Genomic DNA, 27,312 nt, shown 5'->3' on the forward strand with positions numbered 1-27,312 from the left:
GGTGCGCGTGGGTGGAGCGGAGCCACCCCCTGCGGGGCCTCTCCAAGGAGGAGGTGGCGCGGCTGAAGCAGCGCCGGCGGACGCTGAAGAACCGGGGTTACGCCGCCAGCTGCCGCGTGAAGCGCGTCTGCCAGAAGGAAGAGCTGCAGAAGCAGAAGATGGAGCTGGAGTGGGAGGTGGACAAGCTGGCCCGGGAGAACGCTGCCATGCGCCTGGAGCTCGACACCCTCCGTGGCAAGTACGAGGCCCTGCAGGGCTTCGCCCGCAGCGTGGCCACCCACGGGCCCACCGCCAAGGTGGCCACCGCCAGCGTCATCACCATCGTCAAGTCCGGCACCAACCAGGCTGCCTATTCCTAGTGCTGGCCTCCGTTCCCCGGCTGGGCGTGGTCCCCTTGGGGTGCCTTTCCCCCCCCAAAACCCCTCCTGTACCCTCCCTGACCTCCTTCCCACTGGGACCTGTGCCTGAAATCCTCCTTCTCCCCTCCCTTCACCTCCAGCTCCTCCATGTAGGGAGAGCTGCTGCAGTGTGGGTGCTGGAACAGAGGACAGGACACAACTGGTGGCCCCCCAAGCCCCACAGCCCCCTTCCCTCTGACCCAGCCCCATCCCCCAGTGCAGACCCCCTGGCTAGACACCCCTCACCCTGGGGTGCACAGGCAAGAGAGGGTGAGCCCACACAGGCAGCAGTGAGGAAGCATCCTACGGCTCCAAGCTGGCAGGAAGACACCAGGTGCCCCTTTATTTTGGGGGAGGAGGACACTGCAGAGCTGAATGCAGGCTGGGCACTCCCAGGAGCAAGTGTCAGGGAGGGGAACAGGGAGAGAGGTTTTGCAGTGAGGGGCAGAAGGGATACAATGGAGAGGAGGGTTAGCATTGGCTCTGCAACTTGAACCATGGCTGGAGCAGGAAGGGAGGTAGCAGCAGGGCTGGAGCCTCTGCAGATGGAGATGGTGAGGGAAGGCAGAAGGTCAGAGGATGAGAGAAAGTGGCTACAGGTTGGTGCCTGGTAAGGGGGAACTAGATGGGGAAAAGTGCCGTGGCAACCTGTGGTGCCTGGGGAGCCTAGAGGTCATGGTGATGGAGGAGGGACCCTCAGGCAGGGGAGAGCTGGGGAACATGACTGGGTCTGTCCAGGCTGTTGCACACCAAGGGGAGAAGAGTGGTGCTATTTTATCTCCATCACGCACATCCTTCACGCCTCTTCCTGCCTATGGAATGCTCAGCCTGGTCAGCTCAGTGAAATGCAGCAGCACTGGCAGGAAGGAAGTGGAGGCAGCTGGAGCAGAGATAAACACTGTTTTGCTCAGTGCAGTCTGGCTTGTTTGGCCCCACCAAGAGCTCCCTGGTGCCCCACTGCCTACAAAGCCTATGGAAAGGTGCTCTTGGCTCCTGAGAACCAGAGCTGCGGAGGCAGAGAGAGGGGTGGAGGTGCAGGAGGTAGGAAGCAGGGGTGGAGAGCATCTTTGCTCCTGGGAGCAGCCTGGCAGGCAGGTAAGCTCCTCCCTTTGGTTTTCCTCCAGCTTGGACACCCGTGTGGGACAACCGGCTCTTCAGCAGGCTGAAATGCTGAAGAAGAGTCAGGTTTGCTAAATGTGGGCAGCATGGGGGATGTAGACAGGAGGCCACTGTAGATGCCCCATCCCCCAGTGCAGACCCCCTGGCTAGACACCCCTCACCCTGGGGTGCACAGGCAAGAGAGGGTGAGCCCACACAGGCAGCAGTGAGGAAGCATTCTACGGCTCCAAGCTGGCAGGAAGACACCAGGTGCCCCTTTATTTTGGGGGAGGAGGACACTGCAGAGCTGAATGCAGGCTGGGCACTCCCAGGAGCAAGTGTCAGGGAGGGGAACAGGGAGAGAGGTTTTGCAGTGAGGGGCAGAAGGGATACAATGGAGAGGAGGGTTAGCATTGGCTCTGCAACTTGAACCATGGCTGGAGCAGGAAGGGAGGTAGCAGCAGGGCTGGAGCCTCTGCAGATGGAGATGGTGAGGGAAGGCAGAAGGTCAGAGGATGAGAGAAAGTGGCTACAGGTTGGTGCCTGGTAAGGGGGAACTAGATGGGGAAAAGTGCCGTGGCAACCTGTGGTGCCTGGGGAGCCTAGAGGTCATGGTGATGGAGGAGGGACCCTCAGGCAGGGGAGAGCTGGGGAACATGACTGGGTCTGTCCAGGCTGTTGCACACCAAGGGGAGAAGAGTGGTGCTATTTTATCTCCATCACGCACATCCTTCACGCCTCTTCCTGCCTATGGAATGCTCAGCCTGGTCAGCTCAGTGAAATGCAGCAGCACTGGCAGGAAGGAAGTGGAGGCAGCTGGAGCAGAGATAAACACTGTTTTGCTCAGTGCAGTCTGGCTTGTTTGGCCCCACCAAGAGCTCCCTGGTGCCCCACTGCCTACAAAGCCTATGGAAAGGTGCTCTTGGCTCCTGAGAACCAGAGCTGCGGAGGCAGAGAGAGGGGTGGAGGTGCAGGAGGTAGGAAGCAGGGGTGGAGAGCATCTTTGCTCCTGGGAGCAGCCTGGCAGGCAGGTAAGCTCCTCCCTTTGGTTTTCCTCCAGCTTGGACACCCGTGTGGGACAACCGGCTCTTCAGCAGGCTGAAATGCTGAAGAAGAGTCAGGTTTGCTAAATGTGGGCAGCATGGGGGATGTAGACAGGAGGCCACTGTAGATGATCCCCCTCCCCTCCTTCCAGCCCCTGCCTGGGCATTGCTACGCCAGCCGCCCTCGGCTGCAGCCTCCATCCCTCCCTGGAGAGAGGCCCCCACCACTCGTGGAGGGGGCACCGTGGTTCGCATCCCCCCCACCCCAACTTCTCTTGGGTTTATTTATTGCACGAACGTAAGTTATTTTCACGTCCTCTTTGCCATTCCGCCTCTCGGCACAGCCAGGATGTTGGTACAGAGCTGTACTTTATATTTTATATATGCAAATCACATTTTATCTTATATAGAGCAAAAAATATTTATTTTCTGACTTACAGTATGTGTCCTTACCCGACTCCTCTGTATTTTGTAGACTTTACAAATAAAGCCAGTTCTTTTTTTTTTTTTTTTTTCCACAGCTGGAGTGTGTTTGATTGTTCTTGAACTTGGGGACAGAGCTGTGTCACAATGAGACCAGGTTTTCAAGCTCCCTTTAGCTTTGCTGCAAGACATGTTCAAGAGCGTGTCTGGAAAAGATGGGCTGGGGGACAGTTCCTGACTTTTTAGGACAAACAGATTTATAATCTCTGGCAGAGCTTGGTAAGCAAGCTTTATGCTGAATGTCACCCGAAAAAAGTGCTTGCTTTCAGGAGTCTCACTGTGCTGAAACAACTTTTGCAAGGCAAAATCATTTTTTTTTTGCTAGAAAATTTCCCTCCAGGCTGCCCTCGTCAGACCAGTGCAGGAGGAGGGGCAGGTGCAATTAGGGCAGCTCTACCCAAAAACTTGGCTGCTGTGTGACCTTACTGCCTGACTTGGGAAGAGCAAGGAGGAAAGCAGGGAGCTTGTATCCGTGGGTAACAGAAGGGGAAGGAAGTGTGGCAGACATCTTACCTGGAGGTGAAGCACAACCTCCTCCCTGTAAGGAAAAGCCCCCCTTCCTTGGAGCTGAGGTAGAAGTGATGAGCATGCTCCCTGATGCCCAGCTGGGCCACATCTCAGCCTCCAAGCAGCCTGCAGTGCTCACAGGGTGTTTCTGGGTTTTACATTTCCTCTTGACACCGCAAACTGCCCCAGCCCTGCCCCTGTTCACAGAGGAAAATCCCAGAGCTGCTCTTTGCTAGACCTGTGTGAGAGGAAGCAGCTCACCTCTACTCCCAGGTTTTTGGCACATAGGTTTTACTCCTGCTAGGGGCCATCAGGTGTGTCTTGGCCTCACGCTGCTGCAGCTGCTCCTGTGTACAGAGTGTGAAGCTTTCCTCTTGAGAAGAGGACTAGGAGAAGGCAGACTGTCCCACTATGCCAGGGCCTTGCGCAACAAGCGAAAACTCACAATCAGTTCAGAGAAATCACCCAGGAAGCACCACACAGAGGCAGCTTAGGTACAATCTATATTATCTCTATTATTTTTATTTGTCATATTTGCTCATTTCTGTAGAGTATAACGTCACAAAGACCAAAATAGAGAGAGCGGCTTGTCGCTGAGCTCACATCAGTTAAACACAATAGGTACAAAACTAGGTGACTCTGTCTTATTTATCATACATTTTTTTTCAGTTGTTTATATACAAAGAACTACTCTATATGGAAAAATAAGAAACAAATCCCATGGGTATGTTACATGGTAAACAAGAAGGAAGGAAGGAAGGAAAGGGAAGCAGGTGAGGGAGAGCAGCTCCAAGGGCCTACTCCAGGAACTAACATGTTTGTTGGGGCCCTGGGCTACTGCAAGCAGACCTGCAAGACCTTGGTCTCAAGCTCTGGGTCTTACGTTTGTTCCTCCAAACCAGAGTGGCATCGGAGCCAGTCCTTGCTCTGGGTCTTACCTGTTGTGAGGGAGTGCAGGAAGCTCAGATATGATTTTGTGTGGTGTTAAAAATATATATATATATAAAAATTATAATGCATGGCATCTGGCTGTTGTTTGGATGCTAGTTCTTCATCAGGCTTTTCCAAAGGCAGCTAGTGCAAAAGGGTTATTTATACTTTAAACCACTACATACAGGAAGCTTTGAGAATATCCAGATCCTCTGCACAGTATATATATATGCATATATATATGCAGCATACATTCAAAGTAATTTTAAGAAAATGCTTCCCCAAGCTTGGATCATCTTCAAGCTCAACAGGGCAAGCCCAAAGGTTTCAGATCTTGGCCACCCAACACAACAAAGGCTGGGGAGAGTCACCAGTTAAATGACACTGGGACATCATCAAGACCTGCAAATGCAAAGGGGGAGGAAGGGATCATATCCCATGCTCCACTTTCCTCAGAGAGAGAGGGACACACCTCATGCTGAAGGATTATTAATCAAAGCCATGGAAGATGGAAGGAAAGCTCAATCTTCAGCCCTGCCTTCCAGGAGGCTGAGGAAAAGGAGTTTTACACCAAGCCCACACAAAGCCTGGCAGATAGCAATTGCATGTCCATTTAAGCAGCGACAGGTTTTTGAAAAGCAGTCAGTAACTGCATGACATTGCAGGATGTGTACAAATGGGGAATTACAGCAGCAGAGAAGCTGTTGGATCCACTGACCCTGCCTCCAACTCTCTGGAGAGAGCCCTGTTGCTCCCCCCTGCTTCGTCATCCCCCTAGAAAGGTAAGTATGGAAAAAGACACTGTCCTAAAGCCTTACTCTATCTTACCCTCACAGCAGGGAGCAAATCTGCCTCTGTTCAAACCCTTTTCCCCCTGCTCCTGACCACATGCTTCTGGCAGGGGCGCCGACGAAACAAGGTGCTCTTCACTCAGTCACTTCCAAAAACGTGAATGCACAAGCACAGAGCTTGGGATACAAGAGGAAAGGCAAAGGCCAGGCAGTAAAACAGACCCCAGCGCTCCTAGCAGAGCAATGAGGGACAATCTGGAAACACAAAGGTCTGCTGATGGCAGGGTAGGCATAAAGCAGGAGAGGAATAGAGAAACTTCAGCCAAGAGGAACACAGCAGCTTGCTCTGACCTCTCCAATCTGCTTCTTGCTTGCTAGGAGCATTTGACCTATGGCCCTTGAGTGGGCTCCCACCACCTCCCCTCAACAATCTGAAGCAAGCAAGAGGCATTTCATGGTCCCCAGACAGATCTACAGAGGGGTCATTTTAATTTCAGCTCCACTAAATACCATGCGGTCAATCCAAAATCCAACAAAAGAAAGGGAAAGCTTCTTTTCCCACTCCCATAGCTGCTGGCTCCACCCTTGATACCAGGACCTGTGATATGTGCAGCAGCAGCAGCAACAACTGCCTAGGAAACTAAGAGGGACAATTTTAACCAGCCAGGTCGGGTCAGGTTTCAAGTCTGCTCGGGTTAGGCCCAGAACACCTATGGAGATAAAAAAAGCAAAGGAGGAGTGTGCAACATCCCTTCCTGAATATTCCAGCCTAAGGGCAAAAACTTGTGCAGCTCATAGGGAAAGTCAAAGTCAGCGATGAAAACCAGAGGGAGTGATCTGTGAGACACCAGGACCTGCTCTGGCAGCTACCTGGTGCAATCCACACCTTTAAGAGAGGCAGCTACATTGCTGGGGGACAGGAAACAGGAAGAAAAAAACACTTTAGAGTTTACATATCTTCCTTGTCCAAAGAGGGATGAAAGGGCCAGAGCTTTACAAACTTCCACCACCTATCATGGCCAGTCCTCAGTCTTCTTAGCAGGAGACAGACCCTCCTGGGAGGCTTCTCACCACAAGAATGTAGGCAAAATGGGATGCTTGGATACCTGGTGATTAGAAAACCCCACCCTTGTGAGACAGTGATTCCAGCCCTGCTGAGCTTCAACAAGCACCAGCTTTGATGGGGAGCAGGGGGGATGCAGGGAGGGAAGGAACAGGAAGAAAGTCCTGCCTTTTTCCCCTTTACTCACTCAAGTTCAGGACCGCACAACCAGGTGCTTAGGAGGTTTGGGGAGATATTCCTGACTAAATGTTCAAGGCAATGGCTATAGAGACACCAATCTCTGGTCTGGTCCTCAAGAATCATGGCATCCTAATCCCATTTCCCAAGGATCAGAGACATGTTAGTACCAAGGTGCTGGGGGATAAAACTGTGCCTACACCAACCTCAGGAAGAGGAATACAAAGCAGTCAGCTTGTTCAGCTGGAGAAAAAAAACAACCAACCAACAATATTTTTGGCCACAACTCCAGGCTCTGGTCAGTCATGCTCCACACCAAGCTAGGCAGGCATGGGAGGCTAGAGCCCCAAACCCTGGAGCTCTGCTTCAATGAATTCCAGTCGATTGTTGCTGCAAGAAATGGGCTTGAGAATGGAGTCCTGGCCACTCCCCCACCTCCACACTGCTCCTTGTGTCCATACCCACAAGAGCTAATGGGAAGTGCCCACTTCTGCAATCTGCACTCTCTAGGAAGTGATATGACTTGCATGTTTCTGCTTCAATAAATTAAAAAAATTAAAAAATAAAACCCCAACCAAGAAAGGAAAATGACAGCCTGTGCTGGCAGGTCCCCCTCCTAGAATTCATCGTCGGAGCTCAGCAAGAGGGTCTTCTCGTTGTCGCGGGTGCCCGAGCAGCTGTGGGAGCGCGAGATGATGTGGCTGCCGTTGCGCCAGGGGGGACCGTGCTCCAGTGTCGACTGCTGGGTGTACTGCTGGTAGGCTGGGGAGAAGTTGTGGATCGCATCCTGGACAATGTCGTGGGGGTTCATGGTCTCCTTGAGGCTGCTGGAGATGCTCTTCATGGGAGCGCAGCGACCTGTTGGTGTAAGATGGGAAGGGAGAAGTGAAGAATACCGCTGCCTTCCCACACACCCCTTAAAACAAAGGTAAGGAGAACAGGGAACATGCACTCCTAGATCCCACAGAAGTTACTCTACAGACTTCCTTAAGCAGCTGCTGGAGAAATGCCACACAAATGGTGCCAAGTTTTACCAGTAGTGCTCCTAAATCCAGCCACTGATAGCCAAGTGAATCCACCTCAGCATCAAATGGGAGACATGCCATGAGAATGGGACATAGCCACAGTGACAACCTTGGCTACACACTACCTGTGCTGGCTTGGGTATGCAACAGACAGTCAGGTAGGCAGGTGCTCCTGTAAATTGTTTCAGAAGACAAAAACTGAGGACATTCTAAAAATAGAGAAGAAATGGCATTTGCCATTCTCACTGGAAATCAGACTGACAGGCGATACTGAAGTGCCCACAGGAAGGAGAACCCAGAAGTGGAAAGCAGTGCAAAGGAGAGGAACAAGCAGTGCTAGAGGCAGAACCACCTTCTGGGTAGAGATTGTCACAGTGATATTGTGAAGGAAGCAACAGTTGGAGACTGTCCCACCCAATTGCTGAGCACAAAGGAAGGCTGTGTGTCCTAGTAGCTGCCATTTCTCATGGTTTCTAGATCCCGTTTCCAGCACGGACTTCTGGCTCCGTTCAGTCCTGGGGATGAGCTCCCCAAAAGACAGAAAGCACGCTGAACATCTGCAGCAATTATGTCACTGCCCACGGGGCTGTTCTCTAACTTAGGATCCAGAGAACCCTAAAGCAGCTGTGTGAGGCAGTCAAGTTACAGACCCACAAGGAAGGGGGAACAAGGGACAGAGCACACAGTAGGCAGGCTGGGAATTAGGACAGAACAGCAACCCCAGTTAAAAAACAAGAGACAAACACACAGAGCATGCTGTACCTACCATATGGCCCATAGGATGGAACAGCTGCATCGGGGACCAGTGGTCAAAGCAAGGGTGAGAGAAAAGGGAGAGGAGAGAGAGACAGAGAAAGAAAGAGAGGAAGTAACAAGAACTGAGAAGACCCGCCACCAAAACATACCCCACTCTACTGGCCAGCAGTTTACCCTTTCATCACCCACAGATCTCATCTCCCCCAGCTGTGGCCACTGTCCTTCCAAACCCTCTGGTGCTAGCTGAGATGGAGGGATCATCTACACAAACCCTGCCCAAGGGCTGCTGTCTTCCCATGCCTCAGCACAGACTCTCCCAGGAGGAAGGAACCTCTTTATTTGCAGAACAATGAATGTACTTGCATAGTCTGGGCATGAGAACCCCCTTTTCCTAGAGATAACATTCACCTCCCTCTTCCCTGGAATAAGACTTCTAGCAGCCCAGCCCTCACAAAGTTGTTACAGGAACATCCTCCTCCTCCAGGCCAAACATATTGCCAAAGCACAGCCTCATCTTCCTGAGCCAGATTCAAAACAGAGCCTGTTTCAGGCCCTGTCCCTCCTGTCTTCAGTCTGTTGCACAATCTGGAGCAATGGAGTTCCCCTCTGGGGAGACAGGAGGAAGGACAAACCCACTCTACCAAAAGGATGCAACTTCTTGAAGCCCTCAGGTCTGCAACAAGCTGTCGTGGGTGGCATACTGAGGAACTGAAAAGGGAACAATGCAAATCAGGCAAGGTTTCTGCCCTGCAGAGCTGTTGCACAATTCAGACACCACAGAGGAGGGGATGCAACATTTTCCAAGCCTTCAGGTTGGGAGTCATATCAGTGCGTTGACTGCCAGAGGGACCAGTCTCCACCCAGTCTGGCTACCAAACAGACAGGCCATACGCACTGGCATATTTCCTACCTTGGGCATCAAGTCTCTTGTCCACATACACCTTGTAGGTGAAGGCATGGCGCAGGGCGATGGCTGCAAAGAACATCTCCACGCAAATGATGAAGTCCTGATACCCAGCAGCTACTGTGCCTTCACCCACAGACACACTGGCAGAGTGGATTTTGGGGATGGCACCACACTTTTCCAAGATGGCCAACAGCATCCCTAAACAAAGCAACGAGCTCATGTAAATGTGGAGAAAACATGACCACATACTAACTGTAAGGAATGGAAATAGCTGTGTGTGCTGTGTGTCCTAGAAGCAAACCTGTTCAACGCAGGAGCTACAAACAAAGCGGGCTAGATATTCCCATCTACACTCACCTGTACAACATAGAAAAGAGGAATAAATGAGACAAATGTGTTCAAGCAAATAATGTTCAAACACTGACCCTCTTTTATTCTCAACTGATGCATAATTTGTGGAACTAGCTGCTGTGGGATTTAAGTCCAAAAGGGTAAGAAGCAGTCAGATATTTCAGTGAGCACTTCTCTCAGCTCAGCACTTCTACTAGCTAGAGCAAAAATTGAAGTATTAGAACTTCTGTTTTAAGCAGGAAGTGATTTTGATGCAACGTTCCAAGAAAGATTTTGCTCCCTGTCTATAGCCAGGTGGCTGAAGTATCGCAGAGAAGGCAGAAAACATGTGACCAGATGGCTTGAGAAGATAAACTAGACAGCCTATTAGTTCGCCTGTAGACAGGGAGGATGGGCCATACTCCAACAGCCTAAATTCCACCTAAGTTCCTACTCAACTAGTCTTTGAAGTGCAGCTCAGTAAACTTAAGTAGGGCATTGAACTGGGAAATGCTCAGAGCCAATTAGTAAGAAGCACTAAGCTTAGGTGGAAATTCAGCTTTCTGAGTGTGCCTCTGCATCACATGTAGGTATCCTGAATGTCCTTCCTCTGACTCTGTGGCAGCACACGCTGCATTCAGTCAGCTTGCTGCTTCACATGAATCACAGACACACCATTACAGTTTTATTTGTAAAGCACTAAAAAAAAAAAGGTACTAAAAATTTTAGATGTGACACCTTAATCAGTGAAATGGCAGCATGCAGATAAAATGTTGGCAGTTTGTGCTTTATGATTGTTCCAGGAATGCAAATAGCTCTTCATGCAAATAGCTGATTTTGCCAGGCAGATGTGTGTGTGTGCCCATGCACACACACAGTGACAGTGAGGATTCAGGAGCATAGAAACAAAGATGAAAATGGGCAGAAAAAGCTTCCCAGAGAAAATCAATGACACACTATGAAAAAAAATTTATAATAACAATACAGAAGGACATTCTGGCTGTTAGTCGTTATCTGCTCTATCAACTCTAGCATTTGAGTCCCTGCAGAGAGCTCTTTGTGCCTACCAAGGCAAGGGAAAAGCAGCTCACCTTGCCAGAAGGACAGGAAGATGACAGACTTCACCATGAAGAACTTGAGGACTGGGCTATAGGGACTGAGTAGCTCACGTGTGGCAAAGTAGAAAAGGAAGAGGGCGTACAGTGCCAGGCTGACGGAGATGTTGTAGATGATCGTCACATAGAGGTAGCCACTGGTTACACTGAAAAGAGAAGACATGTGAATGCCTGAAATTTCAGCATAATCTTTTCCCCTTGCTGCTGTCACTGGGAAGTTCTAAGACTCCATTTCCTTCCTGCCTCCCTGTCCCATTCCCTCCCCTAAAATGAGGTAGAAAAATCCTGAAACCAACAGGTTTATCCCTGCCCTCTTTTCTCACATGCATATTCAGCCTGTGTTGTCCCCCTGTTTTTTTCCATGGCCCAGCACACACACAGACCATAAGCACAGCTGGGCAGAGAAGGGGCAGCCAAGACATGCATGCTAGACAAACAAACTTACTCAAAGTCACCGTCCTGGTACTTGCCGAAGGCCTGAAGGATGACTGTGCTGATCTCCATGAGGGGCTTCACCACACAGAACTGCAGGGTAGCCTGCAGGAATGAGAGAGGAGGAATGAGAAGACAGGAGATCCAAGAGGATGAGTACCCCAACAATCAGTATGACAGTGTCTCCACCAGAACAGCACAGCAACCTGACATGACCCAGCCCCAACACAGTCTGACCCCATTGCTTGCTAACCAAATGTGTTTGAGGACTGTAGCACCCAACAGGAAATAACAGGAGATTCAGAAGAAATATGTGTGCTATTTCTATGTCCAGGATGGAAAGAAAAGCCTCTATCTAGGTTGCTTCTGGGAACTGCTCAGCTACTGTTTTCTAGAGGTTTCTTTCATAGGCTGTGTTGCAGCACATTTATGCATGGTAATGGCCTGAGAACAAAAAATTCCCACACTGTGCTTTGGTACAGACACTGCAAGTTTAGCAAAGGAATACCAGCAAGGGAAGAAAACTCCAATCTACACTTGCCATAAAGGTAGGCAAGATGGTCCCCTGGACAGGAGGGGAACCCAGCTCTCTGAGGAGGAACTTTTACAGCTGCCACCAAGTTACAGCATTTTGCATACACACCAGTGTGTGCTGTCAGAAATTAAGTGCTATTCAGTTGTCACCCTCATGACCTTTACTGTATCTCCCCAAAGGCTTCAGAGAAATCAGGATCAGCTCTATCCATTCTGCCAATAGAAATCACTGCTGCTTTTGGGATTCCTCCTCTCTCAAAGCAATCCCAAGCTTCACCTTTCTGGAGACATTGAACTCCAAGGTTCTAAGACAGCAGAGGGTTGTGACCCTAGAAATGTCACCCATGTCTCCTTGAAGGAAGCTGGAAAAGACTGGGCAGGTGTTGACCTGCACACATGTAGGGAGGGCTGTGTATGGAAAGAAGGCAAAACCAGACAGGAATAATTGCTTTGGATACAATTTGTTAGTGGTCATAAGACTTCAAGGAGATTAAAAACCCCAGCACATGCCAGTTAGTGAGTCACTGTAAATATGTGAACTGGAAAAGGTCAGGCTAATTCGTAAACAACCCTGTCCTCTGAGCTTCCCCTCCTTCAAATCTGGGGATGTTTTAACCATTTCCCTGCAATCCAAACCACAGACTATTTTTAGCTGCTTCCCTAGAAGATGCTACAGCATACGAGAAGCACATGGATGTTGTGTGATCCATCTATGAGAGTCACCAGACACAGGTCCAGCAAAGAATCTTAATCAAGACATCTTTATGGAAACAAACTGGCCAGATTTTACACAGCAGCCAGTAGCACACCAGCCAGCTGCTGGAAGGATGCAGGCAATGCAGGCAGACTGACTGACCCACAGCAAGCACCTGCCTGAGAACAGCTTGGGGTGGGAGTGAAGATGGAAAGAAGGAATGGTTATAACACAAGAGATTCCTTCAGTATGAAAGGGACTAGAAAGAGCAGAAAACAAGCAGGTGGTGGTAGTGGCAATAGGAGTGCTGGATATGCTAAGACTAGAGGAAACTGGCTCAAGTTGTGCCAGGGGAGGTTTAGATTAGATATCAGGAAAAAAAAAATACTGAAAGAGTAATTAAGCACTGGAATAGGCTGTCCAGGGAGGTGGTTGAGTCTCCATCCCTGGAGGTGTTAAAGAGACGTGTAGATGTGGTGTTTGGGAACATGGTTTAAACACTGAACTTGGCAGAGTTAGGCTTGTTGGACTTGGTTGGACTCTACGATCTTAAAGGTCTTTTCCAAACAGAATGATTCTGTGATTCTGGGAACTGATAAAATCGGCATGGTGCTTCTTCCAGCACATTCTTTTTCCTTATCATCACAATGGTGGATACCACATAGGACAGTAACTCTGTTGTCCTTTCGCACCAGCCTTCCCCGGAATTTGCCTTGAAAGGTCTTACTCGGCAATCCTAGAGTACCAGGAAGTGAGTCTTGGTGTCAAAGACTTCTCACTGAGGCAACATTTAAGCTTGAGCCAAGAAGGATGGAAATATTTAAATATCCCTTTGCAAGACACCTCCCTCACAGCCTACACAGCAGACTTAGCAGATGGCAAAGGGCAGGCCTGACTAGAAGAACTGCTGCCAGATAGTGGCAAAAAAAAAGCAAAATATTCACCAAAGCCAGTGTTATCAAATGAGCTGAGGATTTGTGGAAGCCAGCAGAACTTCTTCCCCCCACTCCCTCAAAAAGTGCTTCTAGTCTTCATTGCTGTGAAAAACTTTCCAAACACAGCCAGGTGTGACCTATGTGGAGATAACTGCCAGATGCCATGGGATGTGAGAAACAAGAGGTCTAAGGGAAATTATTTCTCCAGTACTCATTCACCTTGATGGGTGTTACATCTCCTTATAACGTACTCAAAGCTAAAAGTTCAGGAGCAAAAAGAGTAAGTAATGCAACTAATCAAACAGTGTAGAAATGAAGCCCAAGAGAAACAGGCAAAGCAGCACACTGGGAGCAGATTAGTAAATAAAGTATGGGGAAAGGAAACAGGAAAGCCATGAGGACAGAATATGGGACAAACAAGACAGAGAAAACAAATATATGGTCCTTCAAAAAAGGCCAATTGTGCTGCAGAGATTAACACTGGATATTACTATGAGGCTGCATTGTACCTTGATGTTCCTGCATGTTGCTAAAACACAGAAGATAGGTTATGAAGTGGAAGAGAAGCCAGTGAGGATTTCTAGACCCAGTGACTAGAATTACAATGACCTGAGCCGTTTCAAAGAACCAGACCTGCTTCACACTGTCTCCAGAGAAACCTCATGTGTTCATTTTAGCAAGTGAGCAAAGCCTGGAAACTCACCTTCTGTTTAAGGGCAGCCACAGGTGACTGACCCATGGTGAGCAGACAAAGGCTGTATCAGGGTTTAGATCTCCCCCATTCCTCCTCCTCAACATACCCCATTCAGCACAGACAGACACCCATGGTGAGCAATACTCAGTTCCTCCTACAAAGCCTTGTGTCATGCTTAACCTCCACCCCCTCCTCAGCTCCAAACCAGAACAGCTCCTGGGAATTCATGAGGCTGTTACGCAACTGTGGGGTGTCTGCAACACAACACAGCCATCAATTTCTTAAAGTTGGGATCTCTGCAATCCAGAAAAGGAAGGGGAAATCAGAATTTCTTCCCAGGGCAAACATCAGATCCAGGAGATAAACTGGCTCTTCTGCTAAGGTCTCCTTGAGGTGGGGTTGAGTATACAACATTAAGATCATTCAAAACAAACCAACCAAGCAACCAACCCCAAAACACCCTCTCTTCTCAGCAGTCTGTGGGCCTCTCTCTCACTTCATTCACTTCTGGAGGATGGCACAGTTCCCCCAGCCCATACCTGTTTGCAGAACCTCAGGAATCCAATCGAATAGGTCTTTCCCCACAGGCAGCAAGTCCCATATACACAGCTGGACCTGAAAGAGCCAACATAAGGTGACAGGGTTCAGAAGCAAGATTTGGGCTAGAGTGCAAGATTCCTACCCTCTCTGTCTACCTCTCTGTAAGTAAAATTGCAGGACTGGTGCTTTCTCCAACCATTATTACAGTTACAGCCATACCCTCTTTCAGAAATGTGTTTTAAACAACAGCCTGACTCCACACTCTAATCTTTTTTAATTTTCTTTAACTGAGTAGCATGGTGAGAAACACAGATCCCCGCAAAAGCACACACCACCAACTGAAGACAGAAAAGATTTAAAGGAGAAGGGAATAAGAAAAGAAACAAAAGAGTAGGCAGGTGTCCAAAAAGCTGTGAATCAATCCAGCTTGCCTAAGAGGATGTGATCAGCCTGATGTGTCTCAGAGCAGGGTACCAGTAAACCATCACCACCCATGCTGTTCAGTCCCAACAGACATTTGCCACCTGACATAGATTTTTAAAGGCAAAAATAGAGGCATGGATGATGGGCACAGAAGGAAGAGAGTGTCAAGCTGTACACACAATAAATACTCACTCAATTGGTTTCCCTCTGATCTCAGACATGATGGAGCTCTCCCCTCCCAAGTACTCATAGCAGAGGCTGAGAAAGTTGTATATTACAAAGGCTGCAAAGACATTAATCAGAGCAAAGTGACAACCAACTTCAAAACAGGTGCAAGGACCAAGAGTACAGGCAACAGGCCGAACACCGGCAGGGACTGCTTATGCAGCACTTTCTTCTTCAAAGCACTCCAGATTATTTTCACTGCATTTATCACCCTACCTCAGCATTCACAAGACTATCTGAACTGGAGTTTGGCCAAGGTCCCCAGCCAGCTCCGTGACTCATGCCAAAAGGGTCACAGGACCATTTAAAACTGTGGTCAGTCCCTGTTTTCCTTGGCATCTGTAAGATGCCATTCTTTACAGGGTTCCTGTGCATTATTCCAGGACATTACACTGGTACTAAATAATTTGGAAAAATTATCTCTGATCCATCAACCATATCATATCTTCTGTATTTAACCTCTTAGGTCATGAACAGTTTCTCTCTCCCAGGTCACCAGATGATAAACATAAGAGTTGGAGAAAAAGAGGGTTTAAACCAATCAGTGAATCTCTGTTTAAACATCTAGAGAAGATTTTTGAAAAACAGTCTCTGTCCTTCCTTAGAAAGCTGAAGTTTCCTGCGTATGGAATAACCTTCTCCTGGGGCTACCTCTTTTCTGCCTTCCCCAGCAACCTGGTACAGATGAGGAAGAGGCTTCTCAGACTCACGGCTAATTCTCTACAAGGCTGTTTTCCTCAGACATATAAACTGAGATGGAGACACTGTGGGGAGGGCTCTCACCATAACTACAGACACGTTCTCTTCTCATGGGATCCAAACCCACTTAATCATGCATGGAGTAAGCCTGTATGTGCTGTCTGTGTCTCTCTTGACTTGTTATAATCACTGTTGAACCCTTTCAGGTCAAGGACTGTACTCCCCTAAGTTTGCCACATGCAGCACTGGGACAAAGGGACAGAACAAGTGACTCTTCTTTCAACATTATTTTCTATGATAGCCTGTTCCTGGACATTCCCTGGGACACACCAACACCCAAATCTTAGCTTTGGCCCCCAGCATTGACGTAATACAAAGAGAAAATGATTCAGGATGGAAACATATATCTTGGGGAACTCTGGAATAAGAACAAAGGCCTAATAATGTACAGTGTTGAGAAGGTGACTTCACCAAGCAGCCAGTTATTAGACCTGAGGTCAATTTTCCCATATGGATGGACTTCCAAAGTCAGAGAGAAACATCAACTTTAATTCTTCTACAAGCATCCAAACTATGCACTGGAAAAGAGTTACTCAACACTCCCCGAAACACTCACAGTCTCAGAACATTATATTTATGGCTTGTAGACGTGCCTAACTGGCAATAATGCTACAGCACATAAAAGCTAGTTGTATACCTGCTTCTATGTATGTAATTGGGATATTGTTGTTCCATCTGTAATCCTTGCTATTGAACATAGTTAAGTATGTTCACACAGCAATGATTTTGCAAAAGCCTTAATTAGGAGAGAAAACACCAATCATGGAAAACTTATTTAAATAACTGTGGTAACCCTTTTGCCTGCAATTTTCCTGCAACTTAGCTGACAGCTCCCAACTCCCAGAGGAAAAAAAGCTGAGCTTTTCCTATTGTACTCCAGTGACCCCTGCCCTCTGATGTGGTCATTACAATACCAGCTGCCCATTCCACAGGCACTCGTGAAGAGATGACATCAGAGGAATTAAAAAAAAAAAAAAAAAAAAGAGGGAAATATCTGCCCCTCCATCCTCAAAACAAATGAGTGCTAACTATGAAAGCTCACCACACTAGCAAAAAATCCCTCTTCTCCCATTTCTGATCCACATTCATCGGATGGTGCTCATGCCAGCATAACAAAAAAAAAAAAAAAAAGCAACTTGTTAGTGTTACTGACACCCAGGTTTGTACAGAAGCAGTCATGTGAAAGAGCAACATCAAAATATGCTCACCAGAATGCACACTATGAAATGTTGCCCATAAATGACCCAAGACAGCTTTCAAAATGTATAGAGAGGGTCTTCCTCCTTCTGTTCCCTAACAGAGTTCCCCCCTCTTGGCAACCTAACATCTTTCCAATAGTGAAATTACAAGGTGGATGGCAAAGAAAGGCAGAGAACAAAAACGCTGTTTCAAAGTAGTCCCCAGAAAAAGCAAGGGAGAGGATCTACTGACCAAAAGTGCTTACACCTCCACCTGCAGTCTTTTTGTGCAGCCCAACGTGCTGAGGTGATCTCTGTAGCACAGGCTGCCTCCTGAGCAGACACTCAGATGCTTGCAAGCTCCCTGAGTGAGAGAGGCAGATGGACACTGGCTGTTGCTAGGAGAGGAGTTTTGCAGAGCAGCAGGCTTCCTGCTAGACCTACACACACATGCAGGGCAGGGAAGGAGGGAAGAAAAAACCTCAGGCTCAAACAATGATGCCTTCTGAATCACGTGTGAGTGTTTGCCATCTGCTGCTGCATTTCAGAGCATTGTTGTGGATGTGAAGGAGGGCCTGCTGGTCCCTTCTGCTGATTAACTTGTTCACAGGGCCAGGGGCACCTCTCTGCAATGCTGATCTCGCCAAAACAACTGCACCAGCGAGTTGTGATTTAATTAGGTATGGTGACAAATTGTCCTCAAAAACACACTGCTAGGTAAGAAGACTCCTTTCTGGATGAGATCAGGAGGGAAGTTTAGATAGCATTTATTGGAGAGTAACCCTCACAGAAAATGCTAGTGGTATCATCTGCCGCAGATAAGAAAAACTGAAGCAATTGGTAACTCCTCCTGACCATGGCACCCTGTCTCCTGCAGGACTCCAAAGCATTTTACACCTCATCAACACCAGGATGCAGCAGCTGTGCTACCCTGCATGATCACTCAAGTGGCCACTGGATGGGACCAGAAGAATACATCATTAACAAACTGCACCAAGAAAACTGGACAAAGCAAGAGTTTGGCTGCTAAGTAAGTGCTGTTCCAAGAACCAGGAGCTAACCAGTATCTCATTTAAACACACAGCTAGAATTAGATTTTTGGCTTCACACCTTCCTGAAACAAGGGACTCAAGAAAATCAAACTTCTCCTCTACAGAACATCACAGGGAAAGCTCACCCCACATTGTCATGTTCAGAGACTAGTGAGGGAGAGGGTCAGGTTGGATGGGGCTTTCAGCAACCTCATCTAGTAACTGATGTTCCGGCCCACAGCAGGGGCATTGCACTAGATCATCTTTAGAGGTCCTTCCTGACCCAAACCATCACAAGATTCCATGATTTTCAGTCACTGACCATGCCATGGTGATCCAGCGAGGCACACCTTAAAACTCCGTCCCAGCAGGTGACAGCGATGCTCCCTCCAGGTGCCCAACCAGAAGCAAAAGTTCTTCCCACCTCCCTCACTTTCAGCCTGACCCCTCTTACCTTCATAGCAGTCCCGCACTGTGCCAAAGTAAACATAGTACTGGTCATTGGTGAAGAACAGGAGACTGAGCCACGAGTCAAAGGCGTAAATGGGCACGATGAAGAGGATCCGAACAATGTAGCGCTGCTCGTTTGGGCAGCTATAGCAGCGAAGGTGCATGTAGATCTGAGAGGAGGGAGAGGGGAGACCAGGATCAGTGGTATATGGAACAGAGAGGAGAAAGTGGAACCCTGGAGTCGACCGGGCCAGGAAACACAAACTCCGTGAGTCATCTCTTGATGGCCTCCAGCAGCCTCAAGATGATGGACTTAAACAAAGAAATCACTGCTATCATAGGGCATTGATACAGAATCCCTGAGCTTGCAGCGTCATGGGAAGGAGAGAAAAAGGAAGTGGAAGCATTTCTAAACTAGTTTCTCTCAGGGAATTAACTTACTGTTATTATCACAGCCACTTTGCCCATATTCTTTTTTTTAATACTTTTTTTTCCTAATTAGCAATCCCATATTGCTGCTATCCTCTTTTAAGTGCTTAAGATTCACTACACAGCAGGCTGCTTTTCTCTGAAGAAGGAAAGGGCACACATACTCATTATAAACAGTCTCACTCTCTTGACAGTTTTGGATGCTCTCAAAACTTTCACCTGAAACAACCTACAGGGGCTCTCACAGCACTGCCAAGAGCTGCTAAGCCACAGCCTGTCTGCTCAAAAAGTGCCAATCTCTACATCAGTGACAGCAAGGCTATGAAGCATCAGCCATGAAGGGAGCACTGAGCTCACACAGGGTGCTCAAAAGCCACGTGGCTTCTTTTGTTCCACTGTCTGCACACATGCCAATCCCCTTAAGTCACTGACTGAGGGGACTGTAGTGTCCCCACCCTGCCTACTCACACTGCTCACAGTTTGTTAGCCATCATTAAATCCCACACCTAAGATGCTTTTTCACAGAATACCCACCTCCTGGGGAAGGTATTGACCACAAGAATACTCTGAAGATGAGCACCACTCCTGCAATGGCCTAATAACACAGCCAGAGCTTTGGCATGAATCATTGAATGCCAGGTTGGAAGGGACCTCAAGGATCAGCTGGTGCAACCTTTTTAGGTAATACTATATACATCATATGAGATGGCTCAGCACCCTTTCAAGCTGAAACTTAAAACTACCAAATGTGAGGGAGTCTACCACTTCCCTGGGGGGACTACTCCAATGTTTGATTGTCCTCATAGTGAAAAATTTACCTCTTGTGTCCAATCGGAACCTCCCCAGGAGCAACTTGTGCCCATTACCCCTTATTTTTTCCATGTGACTCCTTGTAAATAGGGAGTCTCCATCTTCTTGGTAGCCATCCTTTAAGTACTGAAGCATTGTAATAAGGTCTCCCTAAAGTCTTATTTTCTCAAGGGTGAACAAACCCAGTTTTCTCAACCTCTCCTTCAGGTCCTTCAGTCCTCTGATCATCCTTGTGGCCCTTCTCTGGACCCTCTCTGTCCACATCCTTTTTGCAGAGCCGAGACCAAAACTGAACGCAATACTTCATGACTTGTGGGTACGCTCTGCTGGGCACAGAGTCAGCAGAGGGCACCTTCTTCAGAGGCAAGGCAACTCTCACTGAGCTGCTTAATAACACCTAGTTTGTTACACATGTGCCTCACAACTGACCGATTTTGCTGCCTGAAGAGGCACAAGCATTACTCTGAAGCTTCACCCTGCATCTAGGGGTGCTGTGAGGATTCTCCAAGGTCTAACAAAGCACACATTGACGCTCTCACTTTTCCCTTGTAAGGTGGAGAGGGTTGTCTCTCCCCAGCTGTCTGTTGCTCATCTCTCTCTGCCTCTTGGCCAGATCTGGTCAAAATCGACTGAAGGGCTCAAAATAATTCTGTTTCCTCTCCCAATCCCACAAGAAGCTCACAAAAAGCCTCATTTCCTGAGGAGAACAGGTTGAAAATAAACTAACAAACCATAGGGATATTTTTTCCTTGTGACAATCCCAGTGACACACCTCACCCAGCACAGGGACAGCTGACACTGGAGTTCAGATGACTCTAAGCTTTGCCCTTGGGATGTCACAAGAGCCCTGCAATCCATGCGCCTACAAGAGCACAGGAACTGCTGCCTTGTAACAGGACAACAGCGTGTTTCAATCAACAGTGTCTCTCTGGCACTGACCTCCAGTCTTTGGAGAAGGGCATTAATGCCTAACTGTGCAATGCTACACTGCAGAGGAAAGATTTCTTCCTACCCTCAGTGGGCAATAAACTTGTGCTCAGAAACAGGAGGATTCATGGCACTTGTAATTGTTACCCAAGCTAGTGAAACTGCAGGTGACTAATCCATTTTTTTAACTTCACTAGCCCCTGTGCTCCATCAATATGCTGTAGTTTTCCAGATCCTAGTCATCACTCTAGAATCTTCAAACCAACAGGTACAAAACACAGGTTGATAAATAACAGGGCTTGCATTTCCCCACTGTTTTTCAGTTCACATGACAACTGCATGAAAGAGAGGTACAGAACAGGATGCAGGATATGACTTGAACTGGCTTCCAGGACACCTGCCCCAGAAAGAGGGGAGGGAAATAAAATTAAAATAAAACATTTCCTGCTACTCCTTTCCGCAGCAGAGTTCAGCATGTGGAATCTACTGGCATGGAAGATCAAAGGAGGTATGTCAAACAACAGATGACCACCATCATTTAGCTAACAGCTGACACAATAACAAAAGGGTGAGATTCAGCAACAAGACCTGGGAAAGGATGGCTTGAGATAACACACCTTTCTGCAAACACTCAAGAGATGGCCAAATGTTTTACACCTGCTTTAAAGAGTTTGTTTCCTCTCCTTTCACATTATGGAAACCATTTAAACTTGGGCAGAAAAAGGCCTTCATATAATAGTTGCCACCTTGATCAGCACAGATAATACATTAGACCCCAAAGAAGAGGTCCTATCACTCCAAAGTCTGCAAGACCCCATCACAGAGCTGTATCTAGCACAGATATGCCAGGGTATATGTGTCCTCCATGTAGGGGATCTCAGACATGATGGAGCTCTCCCCTCCCAAGTACTCATAGCAGAGGCTGAGAAAGTTGTATATTACAAAGGCTTCATAGCAGTCCCGCACTGTGCCAAAGTAAACATAGTACTGGTCATTGGTGAAGAACGGGAGACTGAGCCACGAGTCAAAGGCGTAAATGGGCACGATGAAGAGGATCCGAACAATGTAGCGCTGCAATGAAAAGGATGAGAAGTACAAGTGATGGGGTTTTACCTGATGGCAGGTGATGAGCAAAGCTGTCCATACAAAGAAACCTGAGATGGCCTGAGCAGCGGTGGTCATGAGGAATATTGGCTGCTCCACAGCTGTGGGGCTGCCATTCTCTGGCATCCAGGAGAAGTTGGGAGACACAGCTGGAGTGGTGACAGTTGACCCCAATCTGGGGGCTGCAGCGACGTCAGTCATCACTATCATGGTGCCTTTTGGTGTGAGGTTTCAGTTGGGATTGCTAAAGAGTCAGTCACGAGCCAAGACCTGTCAAGGAAGACAACCAAAAAGCAATGGAACCCAGCTGAAAGGACTCTGGATCATAACAGTAACAGTACTTTTCATCTCTCACATGCCTTTCACTAGGCTGCTCACATGCTTTACAAACAGGACCTGGATAAGTCTGCCACTGCCACCCCTCGCAATACAACGTATCATGTGGTACTCAGGAACCTCTCTACCATGCACAACACAGCCTCCCCAAAATCATGGAACACTGCTACCACCACTGTCACCATGCTCCTGCAAGAAAAATATTTTAGGATTAAAACAAATACAGCATTCACCTGAGATAAGATGGCAGTATCTGAACCATCCATACAGAAGATGACAGGCACATCTAAGTCAACAGCTCTACTTTTTACAAAAGCAATTACTATTCTGCTGTGCCCTGAAAAGTTGGAGTCTTAGTCTTCTTCATGGGGAAGGTAGCAGAAGGCAACAAGAACGTGCACCATAAAGTGTCACTGTGCAGCAAGGGGGCAAGAAGTGCATCCTTATTCCTCCATTGAGCAATACCCACCTCTCCTATGGCCATTCTGAAAATGACACTCCACCCAAAGGGCCTTCACTGGAAGAATATGCGCTAAAAGCTCTCCTCACTAGAGCATGAAAGTGATGCTTTTACCAAACACTGTATGGTATGGCACACTTAGCCAGCCTGTCATTAATTCTAACTTAGCATTGTTTTCTACATGACATGGATTTAACCTGATTGGCTTCTAAAAGCCAGCTGACCCATGAAAACACACCCAGAACACAAGGATAGGCAAGACTTTAAAGCAGTATGACCATCGGTCATTTTCCAGAGGAAAAGCTATTTTCTTTCAATAGAACAATTTCTTGGAGGTTCAAGATCTAAAGCAGCTATTATTTTCAGTTTGGTTCTAAGCAGGCTCTAATACGACCTCTGGATTGAAGGAAGATAATCCACTTAAAGATCACAAGCAGGCAGCCATTGGCTCCATCCACTACAAGAGCTGATTCTGATGCAGCTGTGGTAAAGACACTTAGCAAGGGAAACAGCATAATATTGCTTCTGTCTGATAACCTCCTAATAGTTCTGGGGATATACTTTCTGTAAAAGCACAAGATGTAGCTCTTTTGCAGGCCTTTAAGATCAGCAGATGGAAAGGGCTTTACAAAGGTCAACAATTGTCCAGTTTACAGATGCAGCAGGGAAGGACAAGTCTGTAATTTACTGACAGGTTATATCACATATGCACATTATCAGGGAACAGGCTCACAGTAAAAGCTGAGGGCTAGGAGTAAATAATTTCCACATGCACACTGAGGTTCTCAAACGGCCCCTCCAGCACACGCTTTTTCAAACCACACGTTTGCATCAGTGGTGCACAGCACTCTGATGTTATTTATGCCACATTCCACCTCATTTCTACTTTTGTGCACAGAGGCAAGAGAACAAATCCATATCCTGGGAAATATCTGAGTTTGTTTAAGCAGATACTCTCTTACTACAGAAGGAACTGCACAACTACTATGGTTTAATTTACAAAACTGTCAAACTTGGCTTTTCTTAGTTCTTTCCAGTAATTGCCTTTCCAAAATACTCCTGCTCTGAGTTACAGCTTTCCATAACTGCACAGACTGAAGGGCAATTCCTTTCCAGTCCTGGTCAGTATGGGAAATGTAACTGTTAAGTTTTGAGTGCCAAAGCATACATACACACATTATGTTTTCTATACTATGTCTAAAAATTTGGAGGCACAAAGGCTGGATGGAGATTTCACAAGGTAGCAAGGTTTTTTGATGCTTTGAGAAGAAGACATTTTCTACCCAAGTGCCTTCTGAAGTGATCACTCACAGTGCTGAGTGCTCACAAAGGGCACATCTAAAATAAAATCAGAGCAGATGCACCTGTGGTTAACCTAGCTCTAAATAAAATACAGACAGCTGCATTCCTGCATATCCCAGTGGACTTTGGGAGCTATGTGAGAAAGGAAGCTGGTAAGCATTTCCTAAAGTTCATGGGGGAGAGGATCTCAACTGCAGACCACCAGCAGCAGGAGGGAAAAGACCTGGGGCTTCATGCTCCAGTTAATCAAACCACACTGGCAGCACAGGCCCAAATGCAGCACTGGTAACATCAGCAGAGCTGAAGATCTGAAAGGGAATTCCTCTGCTTCTCTACACACGTCATTTTAAAAGAAGCTGAAACAGCAAAAAGCTAGCAACAGTCATTTTGACATGACACGGGTTACACATTCAGAAGTGAGGGCACCTAGAAGTTCAAGTTGTATATGTAACCTTAATACTGCCCCCTTGTGATTATACAGCAACTGTCATTAATTACAGGATTATGTACCATTCTTCACCTAATCCCCTCTAATTCACATAGTCATTGAAACTAATAACTCCTTCCAGCACGGCGTTCTGAAAGAAAATCCATGAGCACCAACCACTCCTCAGAGTTTCTCCTGAGGACAACTTTTTAATCAGCTGATACTTTTTATTGGTTGTAAGCATCAGCTTGCAGTTCATTCTCCTTGCTAGTGAAACATGAAGGGACATTGTTCTCCTGAATCGGCAAAATTAACTTCTACCTTCCAAATTATCCCTTCAAATCTCCTAGCGTCATGCACACCATTGATACAGCGACAGGTGCAAGCACTGCACAAAGCCATTATTAAAGACTACTGTATGGAAGAACCTGAAGCTGGAAGAGCAATTATTTATATTTAAGAACTAGGTAATAGCAGATTTGAGCCTTAACCAGGTGAGTAGATTTCAGCTCACTCACTACCACCAGCTCAGAGCCTGCTAGCTCCTCCTTTGGCTTTGGAAAAAAAGAGCATTGTGAGGGCGAGCTACAGCAACTCTCTTTATAGGCCTTGTCTCTGAGATGCCTCTGTCACACTGCGTAAGGGGACACAAGCCCAGCACATCGTTAGAACAGGCTTCTAGCCAAGGTGGTTCCTGGGAGCACATCACACCAACACATTGCCTTGGCAAACAGCCTGAAGTATCCCTCTTACCTGACGCTGTGAATGTTTTGATGCTTGTTTCTTGGACACCTACCTCCAGCCCTGCCCACCGCCACAACACGTACTGCTTCCACTGCTTCCTTTCGTGACCACGGAAAAAGGTTCTTTCCAACAGCCACAAAGCTCTTTCACATTCACCTCAATTTTCTCCATTCTCCCATTTTGCTGTGCTTGTTTCTTGGACACCTACCTCCAGCCCATGTCAGCGCCACAACACGTACTGCTTCCACTGCTTCCTTTCGTGACCACGGAAAAAGGTTCTTTCCAACAGCCACAAAGCTCTTTCACATTCACCTCAATTTTCTCCATTCTCCCATTTTGCTGCTCTAACAGGGCAACAACCTGACAATGGTTAGACTGCTGGCGGTGATCTCTTTTCTGTGTACTCCTCCCAGCTGCCTTTATTTCTCTGTTGTTTCTTGTGCATTTTAAGCTTCAAGGGACAACTGTCTTTTTGTTCTCTGCCCATACAGTTCCCAGCACTGCGAGGTACCAAACCATGAGGAAGGCACTTGGGAGTACCATATGGCAAATTAGGGGCATTTAGAAACCTTAATTACCAATGCAATACAAACTAAATTAATCTAATGCATAATAAATTTTGAAGACTTCCTTATTCTTCTGCCATATCCTCTTTTCTTTGTCCATCTCTTTGACCTCCACATCATTGCCTCAACTTGAAGGGAGAGGAAAGTTACTTGCACACCCAAGTTTCCCTCTCTGGAGGTCCCTCTTGAAGATATCAAAGGAAAAAATTTCAATACTTCCAGATTTCACTCCTGAAGCTTTTCTCATTTCCAACTGATTACCTTGCTCCCCCCGGAGGTAACCTGTAATAAAGCATGTCCCAAACAGGGCCAGAAGAACAGACAGGCAGGAAAAGCACCAAAACGTTGGAAACATGAGCACAAAACAGCACATCTGGGTAAACACACAGAGCTTTCAGACACAGGCCTAGGTGTACTTCAGGAATGCTGCAGGAACCGTGGATCAGCTGGTACAATTCCTGCATGTGGGCTACACAAACTGCAGGTAATGCTTAGGTCCAGATGAGGTCTATACACAACAATCCCAAACAAGGAAGGCAGAGATGACAACTCCATCCCTAATGAACCATTAGTCTTCCTGCCTAGATGCCATTACAAGTTACACACATTAGAGTAAGACAGAACCTCATGCTGCCAGGGCATTAGCTTAAACACCCGTCTAGTACCAGCTTAAATTTATCCAACAGATCTTCTGAAAGAACCTCAAGAGTATTAGGGTCTGGTCTCAATAAAAAAGAAAATAAAACAAAGCATTTGCTACTTGTATCAAGATACCTATCCTGGTAAAAACCTAGAGACACAAAACACTGTTTACTGAGATTCTACAAGAGGGAAGGGGCTCTGACTCGCATGGGGACCAGTTTCATCACAGACACCATAGCATTGTGTGTAAAGCTAGCAGGGATGTGTCCACAGGGCCTGCATCTACAGAAAAACAGCAGCACCATAATTCCTGATCAGGAGCAGATTGTCATTCCTGTATCTTTTGGAAACAGAGGCCTTCTGTCCCTAACATTACCATGGCAGCTTCTTCCACCAAAAATAAACCCAGAACAGTAAGCAGAGGAGATGTGGCACAAGTGAAAACAAAAAATTTCAGTTTTGGCTTGCATAAAAGCATGGAAAAAGCTACCACCAAGGAGAAGCTATTTCTACATGAAGATAAACAAACAAATACATAAACTCCATTTCTGATGCAACAAAAGCAGTGTAAGAGGAGGTAAGAAACGTTCAAGCTTGGTCCTTCAGTTCCTGGGGGTACTTCTGAACATGCATTCAACCACAAAGTCTAGTAAAGGAGGAGCAGGCTGCCTGCTCTGAGGAAGACCTGCTCTGCTGTGCTGCTGGTGGCAGCAGGCTCGCTCTGCCCCAGTGCTGGTAGGAAAAGAACCCCAAATGATGCGACTCTGAAGCCATTTTCTGCCACCTGCAAACAAAATCTGTTTTTAAAATAGAACATCTCCTCTGAGGCTAAAAGTATTTCATTTCTAAACTGCTGAGAGAGCAATGAATGATACACAAAGTTATCCCATGAAAGAGTCTTAACAGCTAAGCCTCCTTCTGCTGTACAAGATATGATACAATAAAAACAGGCATGACCTGGCTGCAAGGTTCTTCGGGAAAGCTACAAGGCAAGAAATCACTCCTCCTTAAAACCTACTCCACGCTTACTATTTCATATCCTCCCTG

At 47.2% G+C, this 27,312-nt stretch overlaps 1 protein-coding gene across 1 annotated transcript; it reads right to left on the reverse strand.

The window, feature by feature from the left end:
• Window positions 1–6,905: 6,905 nt before the first annotated feature.
• On the reverse strand, window positions 6,906–21,998 carry TMEM184B (transmembrane protein 184B). The gene is made up of 8 exons (XM_010003490.1): window positions 21,798–21,998; window positions 18,523–18,688; window positions 15,068–15,158; window positions 14,452–14,527; window positions 11,069–11,160; window positions 10,600–10,769; window positions 9,182–9,376; window positions 6,906–7,348 (listed from the first exon to the last, which is right to left on the reverse strand). Exons 1-8 carry the CDS (start codon window positions 21,996–21,998, stop codon window positions 7,107–7,109), a joined length of 1,233 nt encoding a protein of 410 aa, XP_010001792.1. The 3' UTR covers window positions 6,906–7,106.
• Window positions 21,999–27,312: the final 5,314 nt, after the last annotated feature.

This window comes from Chaetura pelagica, unplaced genomic scaffold (genome assembly GCF_000747805.2).
Source record: "Chaetura pelagica isolate M959 unplaced genomic scaffold, ChaPel_1.0 scaffold530, whole genome shotgun sequence".
NCBI lineage: Eukaryota > Metazoa > Chordata > Aves > Apodiformes > Apodidae > Chaetura > Chaetura pelagica.

What these genes read in the sequence shown, in the direction of transcription:
- TMEM184B (XM_010003490.1), bottom strand. Translation starts at nt 21,998, where the DNA reads ATGATAGTGATGACTGACGTCGCTGCAGCCCCCAGATTGGGGTCAACT. An exon ending in AGTGCGGGACTGCTATGAAG is followed by an intron (nt 15,159 to 18,522) that starts GTAAGAGGGGTC and finishes ATGTCTTTGCAG; the next exon opens with CCTTTGTAATATACAACTTT. An exon ending in TACCAGGACGGTGACTTTGA is followed by an intron (nt 10,770 to 11,068) that starts GTAAGTTTGTTT and finishes TTCTCTTTTCAG; the next exon opens with TGTAACCAGTGGCTACCTCT.